Below are 19,611 nucleotides of genomic sequence, written 5' to 3'. Positions count from 1 at the left end.
AACAACATTCCTATCAGCTGAAAATGCTAAACTATTTTTTCCTTTAAATCATTAACTTTTGGGCAAATTAGAGTCATGCTGCTGGCTTTATTTTCTGGAAGCTGAAGCACCCAGATGTTTCGTTATCATGACATTTAGCTTTTAATAATCTCATTGTTACTGGTACTAATTTTCTAAATGCCTTTTCTGCTTTTGTTTTGAAAATAAATACATGACAAAATGCTTTGGTACTTCAATTTTCTCTTCTAGTATTTGGGGAAGTTTCCAAAATAATTAGCTAAATGATCAATCAGTTAGAAAAACAGTGAATTCAGAGCTGGATCAAAATGTCCCTATAATCTATAGGATTCTATTAACTTCTATTACATCTGCTCAGAGATGATAAATCAGTTGGCAAGGCACTAATAGGAAAAAACACTCTTGACAATAAACTAAATAGGAGAATGATTTGTATGATTTAAACAATAAGGGTAATAAAATCTTAGAAAAATGGGTACTTTAGTTTTTATCTTTGACTTTTTTTCATTTTTTGTGAATTTTAAAGACTCTTAATGTTATTTGGCTCATCACTCCAGCTCCTTCTTCTAGTTTTCTAATTTGATTTATCAGAGAACGTGTCATTCCAGTTGAAACGTATATATGCTAGTGTACCTATGTAATCCCTTTTATGTGTAAGACAGCAGAACACTCTATTAACTTTCACACACAAAAAAAAGCCATCAAGCAGCAGTGATTTATTCAGATTTTCTTAAGGCAGATTTATATACACATCAAAGCAAAGGAGACTCAGCTGTTTTGGGAAAGGCTGGCTGTATGACTTTGGCAGGAAGATTAAGTTTAGAGAGGCATGTGGAAGGTTCTCATCAAGTGGTCTTCATGTTGCCTTTTCTTCACTGAAATGCTACTTCTAAGCCCTAATTTAACAAAGTGGTACTCAAGACTTCTCTTTTGCATTGTTTCTTTTCTGAAGGAAAACAAACCCCACAGGCGTTGGTTTGCATGATAAATGTGCATTTATATGTTTGTCACTCAGCTGGAAAGTATGCCTGGAGTATTAATGTTAGCAGCTTTATTTTCCCATTTCTTTAACAGGTTCAAAACCAAGAAGACCTTTAGCTTGCAATATCCCTCTTTAGAATTAAAAAAGCAGGTGAATTAAATGTTTCTGTTGCTCTTTACCATAAGTAAAATTTTTCAGTTTGGTGATTCAGTTTCAAAAAAGATTGCTTTTTCTTCTAGCTGGAGTTTAGCATGGGATTCATGGGAGAACAAAATAATTTCTGAGCAAAATTTAGTACAAAAATAAAGAAACCTTTTAGAATTATGAAAGCAAATAGTGTACTTAACAGGAAGAAACTTCTTACTACCTCTGCTACTACCCAAATTCAGCGGTTTGCTGTTTCAGTCACCAGCCATACTATCGAATACAATTTAATTGGTGACTAGGACACACCTCAAAGGCTTAAGACATGGGCATGCTTATTACATTAGGTATTCTGAAAGAAAATTAATAGAACCTGTCAAGTAAAATCAAATCTGGGAAGAAGCTTGCCTGTTGGCAGAGTATCCTTTAGAATTACAGAATGATAGAATGGTTAGGGTTGGAAGGGACCTTAAAGATAATCTAGTTCCAACCCTCCTGCCGTGGGCAGGATACCTTGCCCTAGAGCAGGTATCTCAAAGTCCTGTCCAACCTGGCCTTGAACACCTCCAGGGATGGAGAGTCCACAACCTCTCTGGGCAACCTGTTCCAGAGCCTCACCACCCTCACAGTAAAAACTTTCTCTCTAATATCTAAACTAAACCCAGCCTCTTTCAGCTTAAAGCCATTCTCTCTTGTCTTGTCACTACATGCTGATGCTAAAACTCCTTCCTTAGCTGTCTTGCAGGCCCCCTTTAGGTACTGGAAGACTGTTATTAAGTATCCCCGAACCCTTCTCTTCTCCAGGCTGAACTGCCCCATCTCTCTCAACTTGTCTTCATAGGAGATGTGCTCTAGCCCTGTTGACGACTTAATGGCTCCCTCCTGGGCTTGCTCCAACACGTCAACATCTTTATTGTGCTGGGGTTCCCAGTCCTGGACACAGTAGTCCAGGTGGGGTCTCACCAGAGCAGAGTAGAGGGAGTGAATCATTTCCTTTGATGTGCTGACCACTCTGCTTTTGGTGCAGCCCAGGATACAGACAGCTTTCTTCACTGCTAGCATGCACTGCTGAGTCATGTCAAGCTTTTCATCTACCAGCAACCCTAAGTCCTTCTCCCCAGGGCTAGTCTCTTTCCATTCTCTGCCCAGCCCAAAATTGTTTTTGGGACTGCCCCAAACCAGGTGCAGGACCTCGAACTTGGCATTGTTGAACTTCATCAGGATGACCTCGGCCCACCTCTCAAACCTGACAAGGTCCCTCTGGGTGTTATTCCCTCCCTCCAGTGTACTGACTGCATCACACACCTGAGTGTCATCGGTGAAGTCACTGAGGGTGCACTGAAACCCACTGTCCATGTCACCAATGAAGATGTTAAAAAGCACCAGTCCCAATACTGAGCCCTGGGGAACACCAGTTGGCATTGCTTTCCATTTGGACATTGCACCACTGACTTCAACACTTTGAGCATGATCATCCAGCCAATTCTTTATCCACCCAGTGGCCCACCCATCAGACCCACGTCTCTCTATTTTAGAGACATAGATGTCATGTGGGACAGTGCCTTCGCTCAAATCCAGGGAGACGATGCCTGTTGCCTTTCCCTCATCCACCACTGCCGTAACCCTGTGGTAGACAGCCAAGAAATTTGTCAGGCATGATTTGACTTTAGTGATGCCATGTTGGCTGTTACCAATAATCTCATGATTTTCCATGTGCCTTAGCATAGTTTCCAGGAAGAGCTGCTCCATGATCTTGCCAGACACTGAGGTGAGACTGACTGACCTGTCATTCCCGGGTTCTTCCTCATCTCCCTTTTTAAAAATGGGTATTATGTTTCCCCTTTTCAAGTCAGTTGGAGCTCCACTAGATTGCCATGACTTCTCAAATATGTTGGATAGTGGCATAGCCACTTCCTCAGCCAGTTCTTTCAGTACCCATGGTTGTATCTTGTATCCCATGGACTTGTGCACCTTCAGGTTCCATAAATGGTTTTGAACTCGGTCTTTTCCTGCAATTGGTGGAGAACAAAAACAGAATAACTTAGGTTTTTTTCTTAATACAGAACAAGAATCAAGCCAAAGGGAACACAGGGGTCACTATTTGAGCATGAACATATTTTTCCCTTTGAGAATAAGCAACTCATCCAAAGAAAAAGCCTCTAAGTTGTAAACAAGTTTTATCTATGAGTATTGGTAAAAGACCTATGTAATAAAAGTGGTTTCTAGAAAGGGCAATTTTTACAATACTTTTTCCAAAGGAAGCATTACTGCATGAATTGCTAGACTTTTGGACCAGGCAAAATAAAATGTATTCTAAAAATTGTATTAATCTCTATCATAGTGAAAGAAAAAACTGAAAACCGAGGAAAACTCTCCTTCAGTATGAGAAATGTTTACAACATTAACTAACCCACTCCTTGAGATGTGAGGATGTCAGAACAAATGGTTGTGTGGAGTATGTATCACAAACAACTTGCATACACAAAAATCTATAACCCAAGAGAAAAATGTTATGATATTTCATTGTTTAATCAAATGACTAAGAATTCAGCATTGGGAGGTATACCCTGTTTTGTCCACAGGTGAATAATATGACGCCTTAAGTCGTTTGGCTAATTTGGAATTTCTGGAGAACTTCGTTCAGGATAAATGGATGGTATGCAAGCTAGACATCTAGTGACCTTTTCAGGTGTATAAATAATACATGTTTCATATTTTCCATTGCCTTTGTATTTCTTCCTTCTGGAGAACTAAAAGGTGGCAGAAATGTCACCTCCTTTAAGATGAATCTTTAGCAAATACTACTTTTGTGTATGGTTCCTGCCAAGGAAACCTCATAAAGCATTTTGTATTTCTTTTCATTTTGTCAATTACCAGCTTCTCACATCTTCACTTTCATCACTACTACTCATGTAATAGTTTTAATTTTTTCTTGGCTTCCAAAATCTTCAATCCCTGGAAGGAAATGCTGCCAATGGTATGTAACGGAGGCCAGTCAGATGCTAACTCTCTTAAGTCCAGAGTAGCTTAAATGACCAATGTTCTCCCTAAGGGGGTAAAGTCTCTCATTTCTTACTATACTGAGTGGTGGAAGAAAATTTTTAAGATAGGAAAGTGAAAAGTGTTTTAGCTGGTCTCCTGAGTGCCTGTGTCCTAGCAGATAAAGACATCTTTCTAAAACTGTGCTTACTGCATCTCTATTATGTTGTCTTACAGTTTTTATCATGGAGAATTTGGCATATAAACAAGACTACACTAAATAGTTAATGGCTGTGTATAAAAAAATCTTGCTGTGAAGTTCTAGAGTTGGGGATTGGTGGGATAAATTTTTGTGGCAATGTAAAATTTACTCATGTTCTGTCTTGTGTTCTAAGTGGTGACCCCAAGTGTGGGGTCACCAAATAGCATTTTTCTTGAGTTTTAGTAGGACATGTATAGGATGTGTGTAACAACCAACTGTGGTGGGTCAGCCTTGGTTAACAGCTGAACCTCCACCCAGCTGCTCACTCCTGCCCTTAGGGAGAGAAAATAGTAAGAACAAGAATGAGAAAGCTCATCGGTCGAGCTAAAAACTGGCAGATTGTTTACTAATTACTGTTGTGAACGACGAAGACTCGGGGAAAATAAACTCACAAAAAATGTATGATTTCACGATTTGGATCGTGGGAAACAGAAAGGCAAACATTAAATTAACATCTTTCATCCTCCTTTCTCAAGCTTAAAGTCACTCCTTCACACCCTTCTCTGTCAGTAATGGTTGGCCTATGGTGGTTCCTCTTCACTGCTTTGTCCTTCTCAGACTTTTAGTCTGGGGATCCTTAGTCTGCTCTGTCATGGGTGTTTCACAGGATGCAGGGAAATCTCTGCCCTGGTGTGGAGCAGTTCCTCTTCCTCTTCATCTGCTGACTTTGGTGCTCCATCTTCTGCTTCTCTCTCTTTTTGTTCCTCCTCTCTCTCTTTGTGACATTTTCCAACCTTCCTCAAAAATGCTTTCCCCGGGGCACTGCCATCATGGCAGCAGGGCTCAGCTGTGCCCTGACGTGGGTGCCTTGGAGCCATCTGGAATTGGCTGTGCCCAGCCAAGGGCTGCCCCTCACAGAGGTCACCTTGCAGCCGTCACCAGCACCTGGGCACCTGCAGTGCTGTGCACCAGCACAGTCAATCACTAAAGGAGACTGACTCTTCTTACCCAGCCTTTCTGAGCACCCCTTTACCAACTGGTGGAATAGAAATGAGGTATTGAGAAAAGCTCAGATTTGCTGGAAGGTTTTAAAATGGGTGAAGTTGTATTCCAGCTGTGACATGGGTAGAAGTGTGAAACTGAACAGAGACTGAGGGCTGGGGATGAGATCTGAGGACTGCACCGGCAAGAGCGAACAGCTCTGGCTCAAGCAGCAGTGTAAAACCTATCTCACTGATCTTGCTGGAAATTGACCGCTCCTGTTGACTTCATTAGGATTTCAGCACCTCAAAGAAAATAGTGCAGTCAAACTGGTGAGTGACAGACCTCACACGTGGGATGGGTCACCAAAGTCCACAGGGCAAAGGACTCTTGAACAGAGCTGAGTAACTGCAGTTGTATCACCTCCAGGCTGTGGTCTATTTTCCACACCAGCCTTAACCATTGCTGATACAGGCAAGCCAGAGTTCCTGTGGGGTGTGGGAGTCAGGAATCTCACCACTCTGGTTTTTTTGGCACTCTCAGTTTCTTGGTGGCCATTTTCCTAATTGTCTGAACTATAAACTTGTCATTGGAGATCACAGATTTGTCTGTACTGGTTGTGCAGTTGTATTAATAAGCAGTTTGATGAACATAAATGATTTGGTGTAGATGAAGTCCTACCTTGAATGACCATTAAGCTTTCCATATGTCAGAGTGTAATCAATAAAGTGTGTAAAAAGCTGGCTAAGTATTGCTAAAGGCCCATTGGGAGTAAATACAATGCTGGATGGGCAATTTTTTCAGCCTATTTCATCTTTATTATCAGAAGATTTCTAAAGCTTGTATATGTAAACCCTTGTCCTGCACTTATGAATTCACAGAACAACATGTCACAGCCACTGAAACAGGGTTTATATTTTTTATTTTCCAAAATATGTAACAATCAGCATAAGTTTTTTGCAATATTTCAGGCTAATTTGAGGAAAACCATGCAAACCAGGAAATTTTTTAAAGTTTCCAGGTGAATTTAAAGAGAAAAACACTTGCCTCTCTGAGAGTGGACCTGTTTTTTCTGTTTTTCCAGGCAGTGACTAAGATTAGGAAACAAAATTAAGTGATTGATTTTACATCACTTATGCAATTATATTAATTGTTTATATTTCCAAAGCTTTCAGATATCTAGCATTGAAATATATCTAATTGAAACAATATGGAAATGAAATCCAGAACAAATTCTTGCCATCTCCCATCTCAGACAGGAAGGAAGGATTAAGGTTAACTATAATGAAAAAAAATTTTCCAAAAGAAGATGAAAAAAAGTAAAGGCTTATAATATATATATTTTTTTGTTCTGATTATTTGCATTAGTTAAAATCCTAAATTAAGTGATTTTTCAGAAAGTCAAACTTTCATTTTAGACAGCTTTCACAGTAAAAACCTAGGGCAATAACATCCGTCATAATATATACAAAATCACAAATTGGGAAGAAAATAGTTCCTGGAAATATAAAAAGAGATGCCAAAAGAAAATTTAAGATCATTATTCTTCCTTTAGAAATTCTCTGTTGGCAGTGCTGTCTCCAGAACAGATTTTGCAGGGGTCTGTGGGAACATTCACCATAAACACTCATGTCTATAGTGTGGTTCTACACAGGAATAGCTACTTCTAGAGCAGGACCTGTTCCTACCACTTTCTGGTCACCACTGCTTAAACTGCTTGTTGGAGTGGCAGTTTTTGCAGCACATGACCTGTGCAATATCAGAGCACATTAAGACCAAGGATCCAGTTCACGTAAGGCCATGACCAGCAATGAGAGAATACCAACTGGACTTAGTGTAACAGCAAAGCTTTCTGAATTGCACTAATCTGTCGAAGAATCAGTTGTCCGAAACTCACATGAGTCAATTATTTGATTAAAATAAGATGGATGAGCAGGGAGAGTGTAAGAGGGAGGAGGCCAATGCTATCTTGGTCTATACTAAAAATAAAAAAGTGATATACAGTTTTTGGTGTGTTCAGACTCTATAAGCAGTAGGTTTGCACAAAGAAGATCATGTTGCATCAGCAGGCAACTACATAACTAAGGTCACTGCTGTATATTTCCCAGATTAAATGCAAAAATATAGTAAGGAAATGCAAACAAATAGCAGCTTGCAAAAATGTGTTATTTACATTGCCAGACATAAACCAGTGAGATGCCAATTTTCATTTATATGCCATTAAATGGGTCAAATGCCATCTTCTCTCTTTTTTAGGGCAACAAATACTTTACTACTATATAAATGCACAAAAGAAGGTTGAGGACAGGCACATCTATTTTCAGCTCTAGTGTAAGCCATTTACAGTAGTGTGCTGTGAGGAAGTGCCTTCATTTCATCTCGTAAAATGAGATACTTATGTTTATGGTTCATTTTTTTCTGGTTCTTTGTTTGGGTTTAGTTTTGTTTTTTGTTGTTTTTCACTGATCTGAGATAGCATCAAGTTCACATAATTACTGGAAATTTGGATTGCTTTAGTTTTGTGAACGGCATCTCACATCCTAGCTTTTCATCTGGCTTAAGCTAATAGCAAATGGTTGGCTGGTATATTGTCCATTTACCTGGTTTTTGCTGCAAAGCAATCTGACTTAGCCACAGAAGTGGAAGCACTATAATTATTTCATTTGTTTTTCTGGACTATCATATTGGTAAAACATTGATTTTCTTAAGCTCTGCTATATGGTTTTGTTTTCTCTTCTTACTTGGGGCCCTAGGAAGAGAAGAGCTTGTATTTCACCAACAGGCAGGGCAAACAGTCCATGTTTTTACAGTTTCAGATTAAATAGAAGTATTCATCATTAATATGACTTGTGGAGTCAACTTACTGATAGTGTATTGAGCTGCTCCAAATAAGTGTGAGCTTCAGGCTAAACTGGTCAATGAGACATAAAAATAGCACCAGTCACAGAGCACATTTTCATGACTTAGTGAGGCATTTTCCTGTCAGCAATTTGATTGAACGTTAAGAAGAAATGGTTTAGGATTGCAGCTAGTCTTGCAATCTTGCTGATATAAGAGCTACATTCAACCTTTCACTCCTTAGATAAGATTAAATGGAAAACAGACTCACTTCAATGCTGAGCATGTAGGTAAAGAAAAACAAGAGCGAAAAGAGGCATGAAAACACACGCACATGCTCACACACAGAGTCACATCAATGCTTTGTTAGCATTGCAGCCTTTCCAGGAGAAACTGGGCACTTTTACATTTCTATCTTTGTTAAACATAGTTCATTACTGCTCATTCTGCCGCAGCCCCATGGAAATTTTCCAGGTACATGTGTGCAACTGGATCACGTTCTTGCAATGACAAGTACCACTGTAGCTACTGTGGACCTCAGCAGAAAAGATAAAGTGCAAAATGTCAGTGATCATAGGACTCAGTCTCTCTACGGCCCCGGTTTCCTTGTCTTTCTCTTGGAAGTCTTTGAGTGAGTCTTTTCTTCCTTGTTTGAAGGGGGATTAATAGGAAATTGCAGCCCAAATCCATTAGGTCCGTTTAGGAAGACACATTGAAAGTAGCGGACAGGAGCTAGGAAAACAAGGAAGAGATGATTATTGTTTATGGTTTCCAAACTGGGGCCATGAGTCTATTCCATGTTCTTTCAGAAAACATCTGTATGATTTCATTCCCATTAGGTCAGTTATAACATCACAAATCTCTAGTGTGATCACAAGCCAGGTTTCACATGACAAAATTTTAGCTAAAAAGCTCAATAAGAGATCTTGTAGCACAAGATGAGAAATTATTGACAATTTCACATTTAAATACCTCATTTTTCTCAGTGTTATAGTCCCACTTCTCCCAGAATACCTGCATTCTGGGATAGCTGAATGTAAGCCCCCAAAATTTACACATATATTTTTGGTTTTTATATTTCACAGTGATTTTCAGATACATTGAAGAGTTCCAGAAAGACTCACATCTAATTCATATCTAACTCATATCTATTTTATTAGACTTCAGGTGAATGATCCTCTATTGTGAATAAAGGGGTCAGAAACTGGACTGCATAAATAGGACTGCACCTATTTTCTGATCTTTCACAGTCATGCATGTTTTCTCCCTTTTAATTTTTGAGTATTATGTATGTAATCATAGTTTCCATCATGTTTTAAAAGCTTTCAAGATCACATATTTCAGCACAGATGGAATTAATCTAATTTGCTTTAAAAGCTGAGTTTTGCACTGTGAGATTAACATTGACAAGATTTTAAAAGACAACTATTAGTCAGTTATCTGTTTGGGAAAATGACTGGAGGAATGTTGGCACCTGAAACAACTTAGTTTTTATGCAATAGATTTTCTGGTGTCTTTTTCTTTCCTCTGCTGTTTATCCCATATTTAAAAAAAAAAAAAAAAAAAAATTAGTTGTCCCCTATGACAATTCTAAACTGAGATGGACTCCAGGGCTCCCAGTATTATAAACTGGGGTGCAGGCTTTATTTATTGACTTTCAGGTCCCATTAAATGGTGGAAAACAGAGCAGTGTGTCAGAAATGCTGGTATATTCAATCCAGTTGTATTATCCTCTGTGGTTTTCTTGCCTGATTCATGCAAAGGTTAAGTCTTTTGAAATAAATTTAAAATAAAATTGGAAATTATATCCTTCTGGATCTAATGGCTTACTGCTTTTTCACTAAGTTTAACAATGGTAATTATTTTTTTCCCCAAATTCTCCATGTTTCTGTTTCTCTGTGAGATGAATCTCAGATTTTTTAGAAAGCAGAGATAAAGCAACTCCCCTGATTAGAGTTCACAGCCCAAATGTGTCAGATCAAGGTTCTCCTGTGCAGCTTGACAAGCCATGGATTGGGTGAATGTGCTAAGTCCTCCTCCACTGACCTTTTTATGTACACACTTGGGCAGAACCAGAAAGTTTCTGAGATATAATTTCAACAAATAGACTTATTCCGTTCTTGAATTAAGGTAACTTTTATAAGTAAAATTATCTACAAATAATATATTGCCAAAAGAACCACTGCGATTAAAGCTGGTATTGTCCTACCAAAACACTTAGTCAGACATTTTTCAATGAGGTCTTTTAAAAAAATCCCACAAACACAACATCCCCTGAAAATTAATCACAGTGGATGCAAGATTTACAAAGAGAAATTCTTAAAGGAAGAAAAATGCCAATTACAATTTCACCTTTTACTGTTAAAAGGAAACTGTTTCTGTGTATTTCTTTCATGGATACAAAAATGAAAATAAAAAAAAATCAATTACACTCTTCTTCATGAAGAAGGTAAGTAGGGCACCATGCACCTTCTAGCCCAAATAAATACAGATAAATATTTTACTTATGGGGAAAAAAATTATTATCCCCTTGTGTTTTACATGCTATCAGAATGCAAAAATGTACCTCTTTTTTCTTCACATGCATTTGCCAAGTTCTGTAAAGGACTAATTTACACAGCTACATACTTGCAAGTATTTTAAATATGGTTATATTATTTATGTATTGCAATTATAGCATGCTTGACACCACAATGTTTTCCTGAGGTGTTACCTCATCATTATTCTAAAACCACTTGTAGAACTAGCTGCTGCAATAACTTAATTTGGAAACCTCATGTATAATCTATTGTTAAAAGCCACTAAATTCATGAAGAGGAAGAGAAAGGACAAACTTTAAGATTTTTGAAACTTAGCCAGCAGCTACAAAATAATTATGTGGCCCATAATTCTAAATTGGAAAAAGAAATAAAGATAAAAATTAATTATTTTGAAAAATATTATCTAGGAATCATCTTTACTTGGAGTGTATAATGCTAAATATCACTTTATAATTGCTTGTTTGGAATGATAATGCTTTGCTGTGTTATTTCTATCTGCAGTGTTTGTGAAGTAAGCCCTGGTTTTTGGCTGGTATGTACTCATGTTGATTACAATATGTTGAAGTGATACTCAAATGTTTATATAGCCTATTACTTATCATCTATCTTTAGAAAACATCAGAAAATTGTTGCATAAAGAGGAACCTCAGGAGAAATAGTGATGGTAGTAATGACCTTTGTTAAATTTTCCTGCTAATTGTTTTAAAAAGACTAACATAATTTATTTTCAATTTGTGAAACTTTCAGTGCTAAAATTAGCTGCAGGCTCTTTTTTTTTTTCCTTTTTTTTTTTTTCTTTTATTTTCTTTTTTTTTTTTTTTTTTTTTTTTTTTTTTTTTTTTTAATTTTCAATTTGGCATAGATCACCAAATACCCCAAAAGGTAAAAAACAGAAACTCCCCCAAACCCTCACCCAACAACAGGGTGTTTTGTTTACTTCTCTGCCTGAAGAGTAGAAGAAAGATAGGATAAATAGTGCTAATAGGACAGGAATAAGAACAAGGAACTAGAAAAGGCAGGATATGTAAATCATGTTTTAAGGTAAGGAGGAAAAAACAATCGTACTTCTTCCAGCATGTGCTGATTTTGGCTGAGGTAAGTTTGTTTTCTCTATAGTAAGTAATACAGGACATGGTTTTGGATTTCTTCTGGAAACAGTGTTGATAGTTCAGGAATGGTTTAGTTCCTGCTGAGCAGGACTAACACAATCAAGTCCTTTCTGCGTTTCACCCCACCCCACTAGTGAGGAGGCATGAGGAATAAGGGGGGGACACAGCTGGGACAGCTTAGCCCAGGATATTCCATATAATGGCATTGTGCTCAGCAGACACAGCTGGAGGGAGAAAGAAAAGGAGGACATATGGAATGACGGCATTTGTCTTCCTGAGCAAAAGTTATGCATGATGGAGCCCTGTTTTCTTGCAGATGGTTGAATGCCTGCCTGTCTATGGAAAGTAGTGAATGAATTCCTTGTAGTGCTTTGCTTGAGCATGTGGCTTCTTGTTTTATCTATTAAACTATCTTTACCTCAACCCACGAGCTTGAAAAAACTTGTGATTTTTTTCAACAGTCTACAAAAATGAAAAAAAAAGTCTGTATTAATATTCTTAAACTGGATTTTCCTTGGAATTAACCTGAAGTGCTTCATTCTGAAAGTTTCCATTTTCCTCAAATGTTTTTTTGAGGCTTAGACAAACTAAGGCACGATGCTTAATGAATTTATCCTAATAATAAGTCAATATTTACAACTTAAGCAGATTCCCCTGATAAAAGATTGAACTATTCTGATATGTTGTAGAGTATGTGTGATCTAGTGGCTACAGTTAGAGGAGTACAAGGTTTGATAAGGAAGGTGCTGTGCTTCCAAATGTAGGTAGGTAAAGATATAATTTTCAGGTTTTGGAAGTAGTCAAACTATTAAAAGAGTCTTTTCCCCATACCATCTTTGTAGATTGCATCTTATTAATTCACCCAGTGCAAAACCACTCACTTATAAAAGCAAATTTCATCATCGTTCCATGATGGAACGGATTTTTTTATATTTTAGCTAATTAAACAGAGATTTGAAATAGACATACTGCAAGTTTCCATATTTTGTATCTTGTTAGGTAAAACAAAGTCAGCTGCCCATATAGTAAGTCCATGCAGGATGAAATAGCTTCAGTATTACAATTTTTATTATGGCTTCTTTATAATTTCTGTTTCATGCTACCCTTCTGAGGCTGCTTTATCTAGAAAAACTCAGCTACAAAACATGCAGATAAGAAATTCATTCAGAAAATACTGACATCTTTGGAATTGTGTCCGCAACATTGTTATAATACAAACCACTGTCGAGAGAACAATTTGAATTTCGGCATGCAAATAAGAATACAAATACATCCCACACTGCCTTTGCAATTCCCACATTCAATATGAATGCAGAATGTGTTTTTAAACTGAAGCAGGTTCTCATTTTGAATGTATTGTCTCATATCTTCAGAGTAAATGTTACCAAAAAGAAAAAAGGAGGAACAGTAGGAGAAAAATGTGGTTTAACAGTAGACATATTAAGTAGACATTGTTATCAGCATAAGCAGGAAATAAAGGGCCTTATATCTGGGCCACACTTTTGTTTAGGATGTAGTTTATAAGAATTCATATAATTACTTAAATTCCCTTTACGAGTGCTACTGAGAAAACAAAAAAGTCAATGCTGGAAAAGGTTCATAATGTTTCTTTAACACATTAGAACTGACGCTCTTATATGAGGACATCTGGTACCTAAGATGAAGATGAATTAATTTCTAAAAGACTGGAGGATGCGGTATGGATGGGATATTTGCTGCTTTCTTTTTCATTTTGTGAAAGGAACAGAAACTTTTTCTCCTCAAAAAAAAAAAAGAAAAAAAAAGAAAAAAAAGAAAAAGAAAAAGAAAAAAAAAAAGGTATTTCTGTAAGTAATTTTGCCAGGATGGAAATCAGTCAGAGGGAGAACAGCGAAGATGAGTTCCAGAAAGAAAAGAAACAAACAAAGCCCCCTGGATTCAAAGATTGTGTAAAGTTGTTTAGGGCTTATATAGTGGATATGCTAAGTACCTTCAACAGTTACTCAATAAAGTATACAAATATTCTATGGAGCTTATTTGTGCTCTTGATCTCTAAGTGATATGCATGTCACACAGAGGGCTGGTTTCAAGAAATGTGAGGAATATAGCGAGAGCACTGTTCTGGTGTTTTCAGTTCTTTGGCAGAAAGAAGGAAAGCATCCTGTAATAAACTTTAATAATCCTAAAGAGTATCAAGGTGTCTATTTATGTATTACAATGATAAAAATCTCCTTTGTATAAGGCTCAGATAGCTGTTTTTAATGCAAATCACCAAATTAAATATTCATTGAAAAGAATACTCTTTTAGCAATAACAGTTTGGTTATTAGGAGAAAATTACAGTGAATGTGTGACAATTGTTTTCTAGTTTGAATTCAATTTCTTCACTTAGAGGCTGTCTTAATAGAAACAAACAATTCAAAAACCATGAAAATTCAGACAATTATAGCATTATAAACTATTATTCAGTAAGCAATTACAAATAAAAAAGAAGTTTTAACAACTGCACTTTTACTTGTGACTGCTTCTCAGGAATGCACATGAAGTGCGAACAAATTTCAGCAAACAAAACTGAACCATGTAACAGTAAAAAAAAAATAAATAAATTGTTCCAACAATTTGGAAGCCAAAGAATTTTTTGTTTACTAAAGGGTCAGGAATAAAAGTAAGCACTTCCCCCCTTGCTCCCCTTCTTTTCCCATCAGTCAATTTTGGCCCTGTTATGTAACATTTCAGCAACATTACAGTATGACAAAGTGACCAGACAAAGCACAGGTCAGATGAGGAAGGGAAATCGTGGAATCTTTTATAAACAGCACAAATATTTGCCTTCACACTTTCCAAAACGGAGAATGTAAGTCTTTGTTCTTAGTGGCCCTGTGCAATTGACTTTTAATTACATCTTATTTCTTCAATAGAAAAGTTGAATGCTGACAGCCTGTGCAGGAGACCAAATACTGTTTTCTTTAGTTCACAACATGGCCCATAGATACCTACTATTCAAAACAACATGTTTGGGTCAAAATTTAATTATTTATTTTCCAATAAATTCTTTTCAGCTTCTTTCTATTGATCATGCTGTACAATTATACTACAGTCATTCTCAGAAATTACAATGCTTAATGTGAAGAAGGATGGGAAAAAGAAGAGGAGAAAACATTTATATATCTATTACAAATAAAAAAGAATTACCACTTCCACTTTAAATCAATTCTATATATCTAAAAAGATCCTCTTCAAATGTCATTTTTCTAGCATTGTGTAGACAACGCATAGATAGGAAAATAAAGCAATTATGCCGTGAGGATGCTTCTTTCTGCATTTTATTTTTATATCTTGAATAACAAAAGAAAATGAAGAATGTTTGGAGAGTAGCTCTCAAAGCTACTTTCAAAGTGTCTGTGATGCAATGCAATTAATTGCACATCTTTGCAAAGACAAACCAAGTTTTCATATCTGTTTTATCAAGGGGTCTGTCAAATAATAAGTTATCTAATGAGAAAGGGCTAAAGATGTTTGAGTAGCGGAATTAAATACTAGCAATAACATTGTTATTAGAGCCATGAGAATTCAGATTCTCCTTAACAGCTCTTTTTCAGGCATTGTGGGACTTCTCCAACAAGGCCTGGAGAAGGCAAAATAGATTTATTTTATAAGAGTTAATATGCTTTTTCTCACAAATAATGCTCAACAGTGAGAAAAACAAACAAACAAAAAAAAAAACCCACCTAGAAGATTGCTCCAAATGGGTGTCTGTGGTCCCAATTTGTCCCCAAATTTTACTGAATACACTGAAGAAATCAGCTTTTATCAGCTTTTTTCAATGTGGAAACAAAATAGTATCAGTACAAAGTCAGTAGTACATGTCTCTAATAACACTTAGTATAAAAAATGATGAAAATGTATCAAATCAATAGCACTAGAAGGGCGCTCTCATTATAGCTAATGTCATTAGAGGGGAAAATATCACCACAGTAAAAATATATATAAGATTAAAGGAACAGAACTGGTTAAGACCAGTTATGATCTGTCACTTGTCAAAGTCAGTGCTCTTTTTGAAACATAACAACAAAGCTCAATGAATGTGATATTTATTCTAAGGAAACCAATTCCACAATAGAAGGTGAAATTTTTTATTTCTGTCTTTGCGCTTGAGAAATTTATTTTTTCTGTCTTTTACATCTGACAACCATTTAAAGAAAACATTCTGTATTTTGTTAACTGGCTCTTGCATTTTCTAGTGGGGAGGCTAAATGGATAATAAGCTGTATATTTATGGAATATTGTTACATTCCGTGTTATGGTCACTGCACACAAACCACGTAATTCTCCCATAAATGTGTGAATATCCCCAAAGTGACATTCCCCCAAAAGTCATTAAAAAAATTCTTCTTGTTAGACAGTAAAACCATGCAAGACTTAACAGTGCAACACATATGTGGTAATGCAGACACTTCCAACAAAACACAGCAATAATCAGAGCACACAGGCTTTGCTATTTTGCTAGCATTGAGTTTTCAAAGGAGTCTAGTACTGGCATGATTTGTTTTATTACTGAAACATAGGAGCAAATGGATGAATCATTCAAAAAATTATATATAAGAGGGACCAGAAGTTATTAATTTTTTTTTTTCACAGTGCAAGAGTAATTACAGGAGAGTTCAGTGGTTTTGGTGGGCAGCAAAATCGAATTGCATTCTCTTGCTATTGCTCAATAAACACTGACAGTGTCATGGTAGAACATGCTGTGTGCTGGTCATGAAATTTAGGCATGTTGACATGACATTGTCTCTGTCAACTTATTCCTATGTTCAGCACATTCAACTAATGTAATTTCAACGTATCACAAGAAAATCATTATTTCTAAATAACTGTTATTCACTTAGATTGGTTTAAATTTTTTATACAAACACATTTATGTACATAAAAAAAGGATAAAACCAAAGAAGAAGGAATAAACAATCAGGGAACTTTTTATGTTAATAAGAATGGATACCAAGTAACTAGAAGTTAATACCATATATTTATTTTGCTGTAAAGGCATAGGATAGAGAAAGGAGGAGAGGAGAGGAGAAGTGAAGTGACAGGAGGGAAACAGTGTATGATAAGGCAGTTAAGCAGCTAATGAAAGGGAAGCTGATGCTTGAATGATGAAAGTGATTTCTTCATTTCAGTTATCATTCTAACTGAAATCTTTATTAAATAAAGGTTTGGGGGATTTTTGGATTTTGTGTAGCATTATGTTCACACACTTGTCTTCTTCAATGAGAACTCCTCTGCTGGGAACAGCAGGACTTCTTTTTATGACAATAAAAACTCAATAAAGAGACAGTGTTGAACTGTCTGATAAACTTGAACTGCTGGCAAACCCTGGTAGAAGCAAATTCACCCTGCTTAACAACAGGCCCTGGAGGCATTACCTTCTGGATTTAGCGCTAGCCATGTGACATGAAGCTGGGAGGAAATTCTGATTCCGAAGGGATGAGTAACCCTTTGGAGAAGTTCCTCTCTGATTTACCATGAAGCAAATATGCTCTTTTCTAACTGCTTAAGATTAGAAAAGATCAGATCTGTGCCTGTGTGTTACTTACAATGAAAAATGGAGCTAAATTAGAATGCCTTCTTCTCCCTGAATTTGCAGTTCTGGGAATAAGGAAAGACAGGAAGAAACTGTAGCAACTCAATAGGCTGTCTTCATAAAATATTTCACATCTGCTGCTACTGATTAAAAATTTGTATGACATAATTAGGATTTTTCCACTGGATTTCACTATACTGATGGTAGTCTGGAAACATGAACTCACTCCAATATCAGGATGTCTGCCTTTAGCTGATAATTTTTTAAAAACAAAACCTATGCTGATGAAAAAATATGACAGCAATTACGTCCCTAAAGCAGAAGAGGGATTTGAACAAATGGCCATTTATCTGAAACAAAGATAAATAATCTCTGACTCAGAAAACTGCTGAAGAATTGCATTTTGCATATAACTTTACTTCCACAAAGTATGTCTTGGGAATACATAATATGTACTTATTTTCTCTTCTCTTGCAATGTGATTTAAGAAGAGGTGCCAGTCAAACTAAAGGGCAAAACGAACATAAAAATGTTCACTAAGATACAAGACATTTATATTTTGTTTGTGGCAACATCGTTCAGAGACTTATACAGATATACTTTTGCTTCATTTGTCTTGAAATAAATTTCATGTATATATACAATGTTTAAACAAATTACATATATATTTCTATTTAGTTTAGTTTTAGAAAAAATGTTTTGACCCAGTTAAGGGGAAAAGAATTAACTCATTTTTCAACAGGCATAAATAACATTACTAATTGGACTCATTTTTCAAATTCAGGCAAAACAGATTCCCTCTGCTGGACCTAGACCAGTGCACTAAATAATAAATTTTTTCATAGTCGTTTTTCTTTTCCCATAGGCTGTGACCCTTGCATATTTAGTTACACTATTCTGTCCTGCATTTATAGAAAACACAGGTGTTTAATAATTTGCTAGACAAATAAATTTTGGGATTAACCTAAGAAGGAATCAATTAATGAGTTAATTGTAAAGAACCCCAGATTTTGATTACCTTGTGCATTTTTAACTTTTGCTTATCCTCCAATTATTTTTTTTTCTAAATATCCTTTATTTCTGGGATCACTCTCTGTGAGTTTTCCCTTAGTGTATTCTCTCATAGAACTTTTTCACCTTCTTTTGATATAGAAAATGACTCCAAGCTCATGGGCACATTATCAAGTGTAATGGAAGAGGCCTAATAATGTTTGTGGACCAAGACTTAGGGTAGACTTAAGACACTTTGAGCAAGATTTAAGTTAAGTACCAGTGCCCACATTTTAAGTCATGTTCACAAAGCAGATCTTCAATGACAACAGGAAATATCTCTCCACTGTAAACTGCAGAGCTCTCCAGATACTGAACTTAGGGCTGTGCATCTGCATGAGCCACATGAGCCATCTCCATACATTTACTAGGGTGTGCCTGGGAGCATAAAAATTAGTCTGCAATTATTTCATCTGGTAACCATATTGAAGTATTTTACATAAAGACGTTTCTGAAACAGAAAAAGACTTATCAAATTTTCTATTCTATTTCTTCTATTTCTATCAAATAGAAGTCTTGTCCATTAACCTCTGGTACCAAGGACTCTTATATTGGTGGATCTAGAATTGTGCAAAATTGAGAGGAACAAGCAGTTTGCACTTCAGCTACACTCTTTTGTAACTCAGAAGCCCTAGTGCCCTTCTGGAAAACAGAAGCTGTAAACCTGAGGCTTTCCAGTTGAACAGGGCTTCGAAAAAGTTTCATCCTAACCCCTTAGAGACTACACAATGACTACAAAGGTATAAAGGAACTATCATTGCCTCTATCATTTCAAAAGAAAAGTAGCTGCAGCTGCATTTTGTCAAGGGCCTGATGAAGGTTTGGTTGTGCTCAAAACATGTCTGGCAGACAGGAATTGTTAATCATGTTTCTGGATCCTGAGGAGTTTCTGTAGGAACAGAGCACTACTCCAGCAATTTGCGCTGTTTCAAAACCAGGAATGTAGGATAAAAAAACACATTCTGCTTGCACAGTAAAGTGCCTTATATGTGCATACATTTTAAGCTTTATGAAACCTCCTTGACAGACTGTTTTGGACATCAGAATATTCTAAAACAATGTTTTGGCTCTGACCTTGTATTTTAAACAGGAATTTGATTGGCAAGGACTCATTCTGCTTATTGATCTTCAGGATTAATTTCTTTATCTCAGATTTTAAATAAGAGTCTGTCAATGGAATCTGTAAAACATATTCATGGTTGTGGCACAGTT

General features: G+C 36.5%; 1 protein-coding gene across 37 annotated transcripts in view; it reads right to left on the bottom strand.

Moving 5' to 3' along the window:
* Nucleotides 1-723: 723 nt before the first annotated feature.
* The window catches only part of TRDN (triadin), a 225,433-nt gene continuing 206,545 nt past the window's right edge, over nucleotides 724-19,611 (bottom strand). For 34 of the 37 annotated variants that reach the window (XM_066179292.1, XM_066179289.1, XM_066179279.1 and 31 more), the window contains one exon: nucleotides 1,649-3,153. In XM_066179292.1, coding sequence (XP_066035389.1) covers nucleotides 1,664-3,153 — 1,490 coding nt within the window. In that variant the 3' untranslated portion in view covers nucleotides 1,649-1,663. Of the gene's footprint in view, nucleotides 3,154-6,201; nucleotides 8,877-19,611 lie in introns of those variants that run through there. The other 3 variants (XM_066179307.1, XM_066179308.1, XM_066179310.1) reach the window with 2 other exon arrangements.

This window comes from Chamaea fasciata, unplaced genomic scaffold (assembly GCF_029207755.1).
Source record: "Chamaea fasciata isolate MVZ Bird 193981 ecotype frontalis unplaced genomic scaffold, bChaFas1.0.hap1 SCAF_3, whole genome shotgun sequence".
NCBI classification, from domain to species: Eukaryota; Metazoa; Chordata; class Aves; order Passeriformes; family Sylviidae; genus Chamaea; species Chamaea fasciata.
Note: the sequence above shows the minus strand (reverse complement) of the source record. Positions and strands in the feature narration are given on the sequence as shown.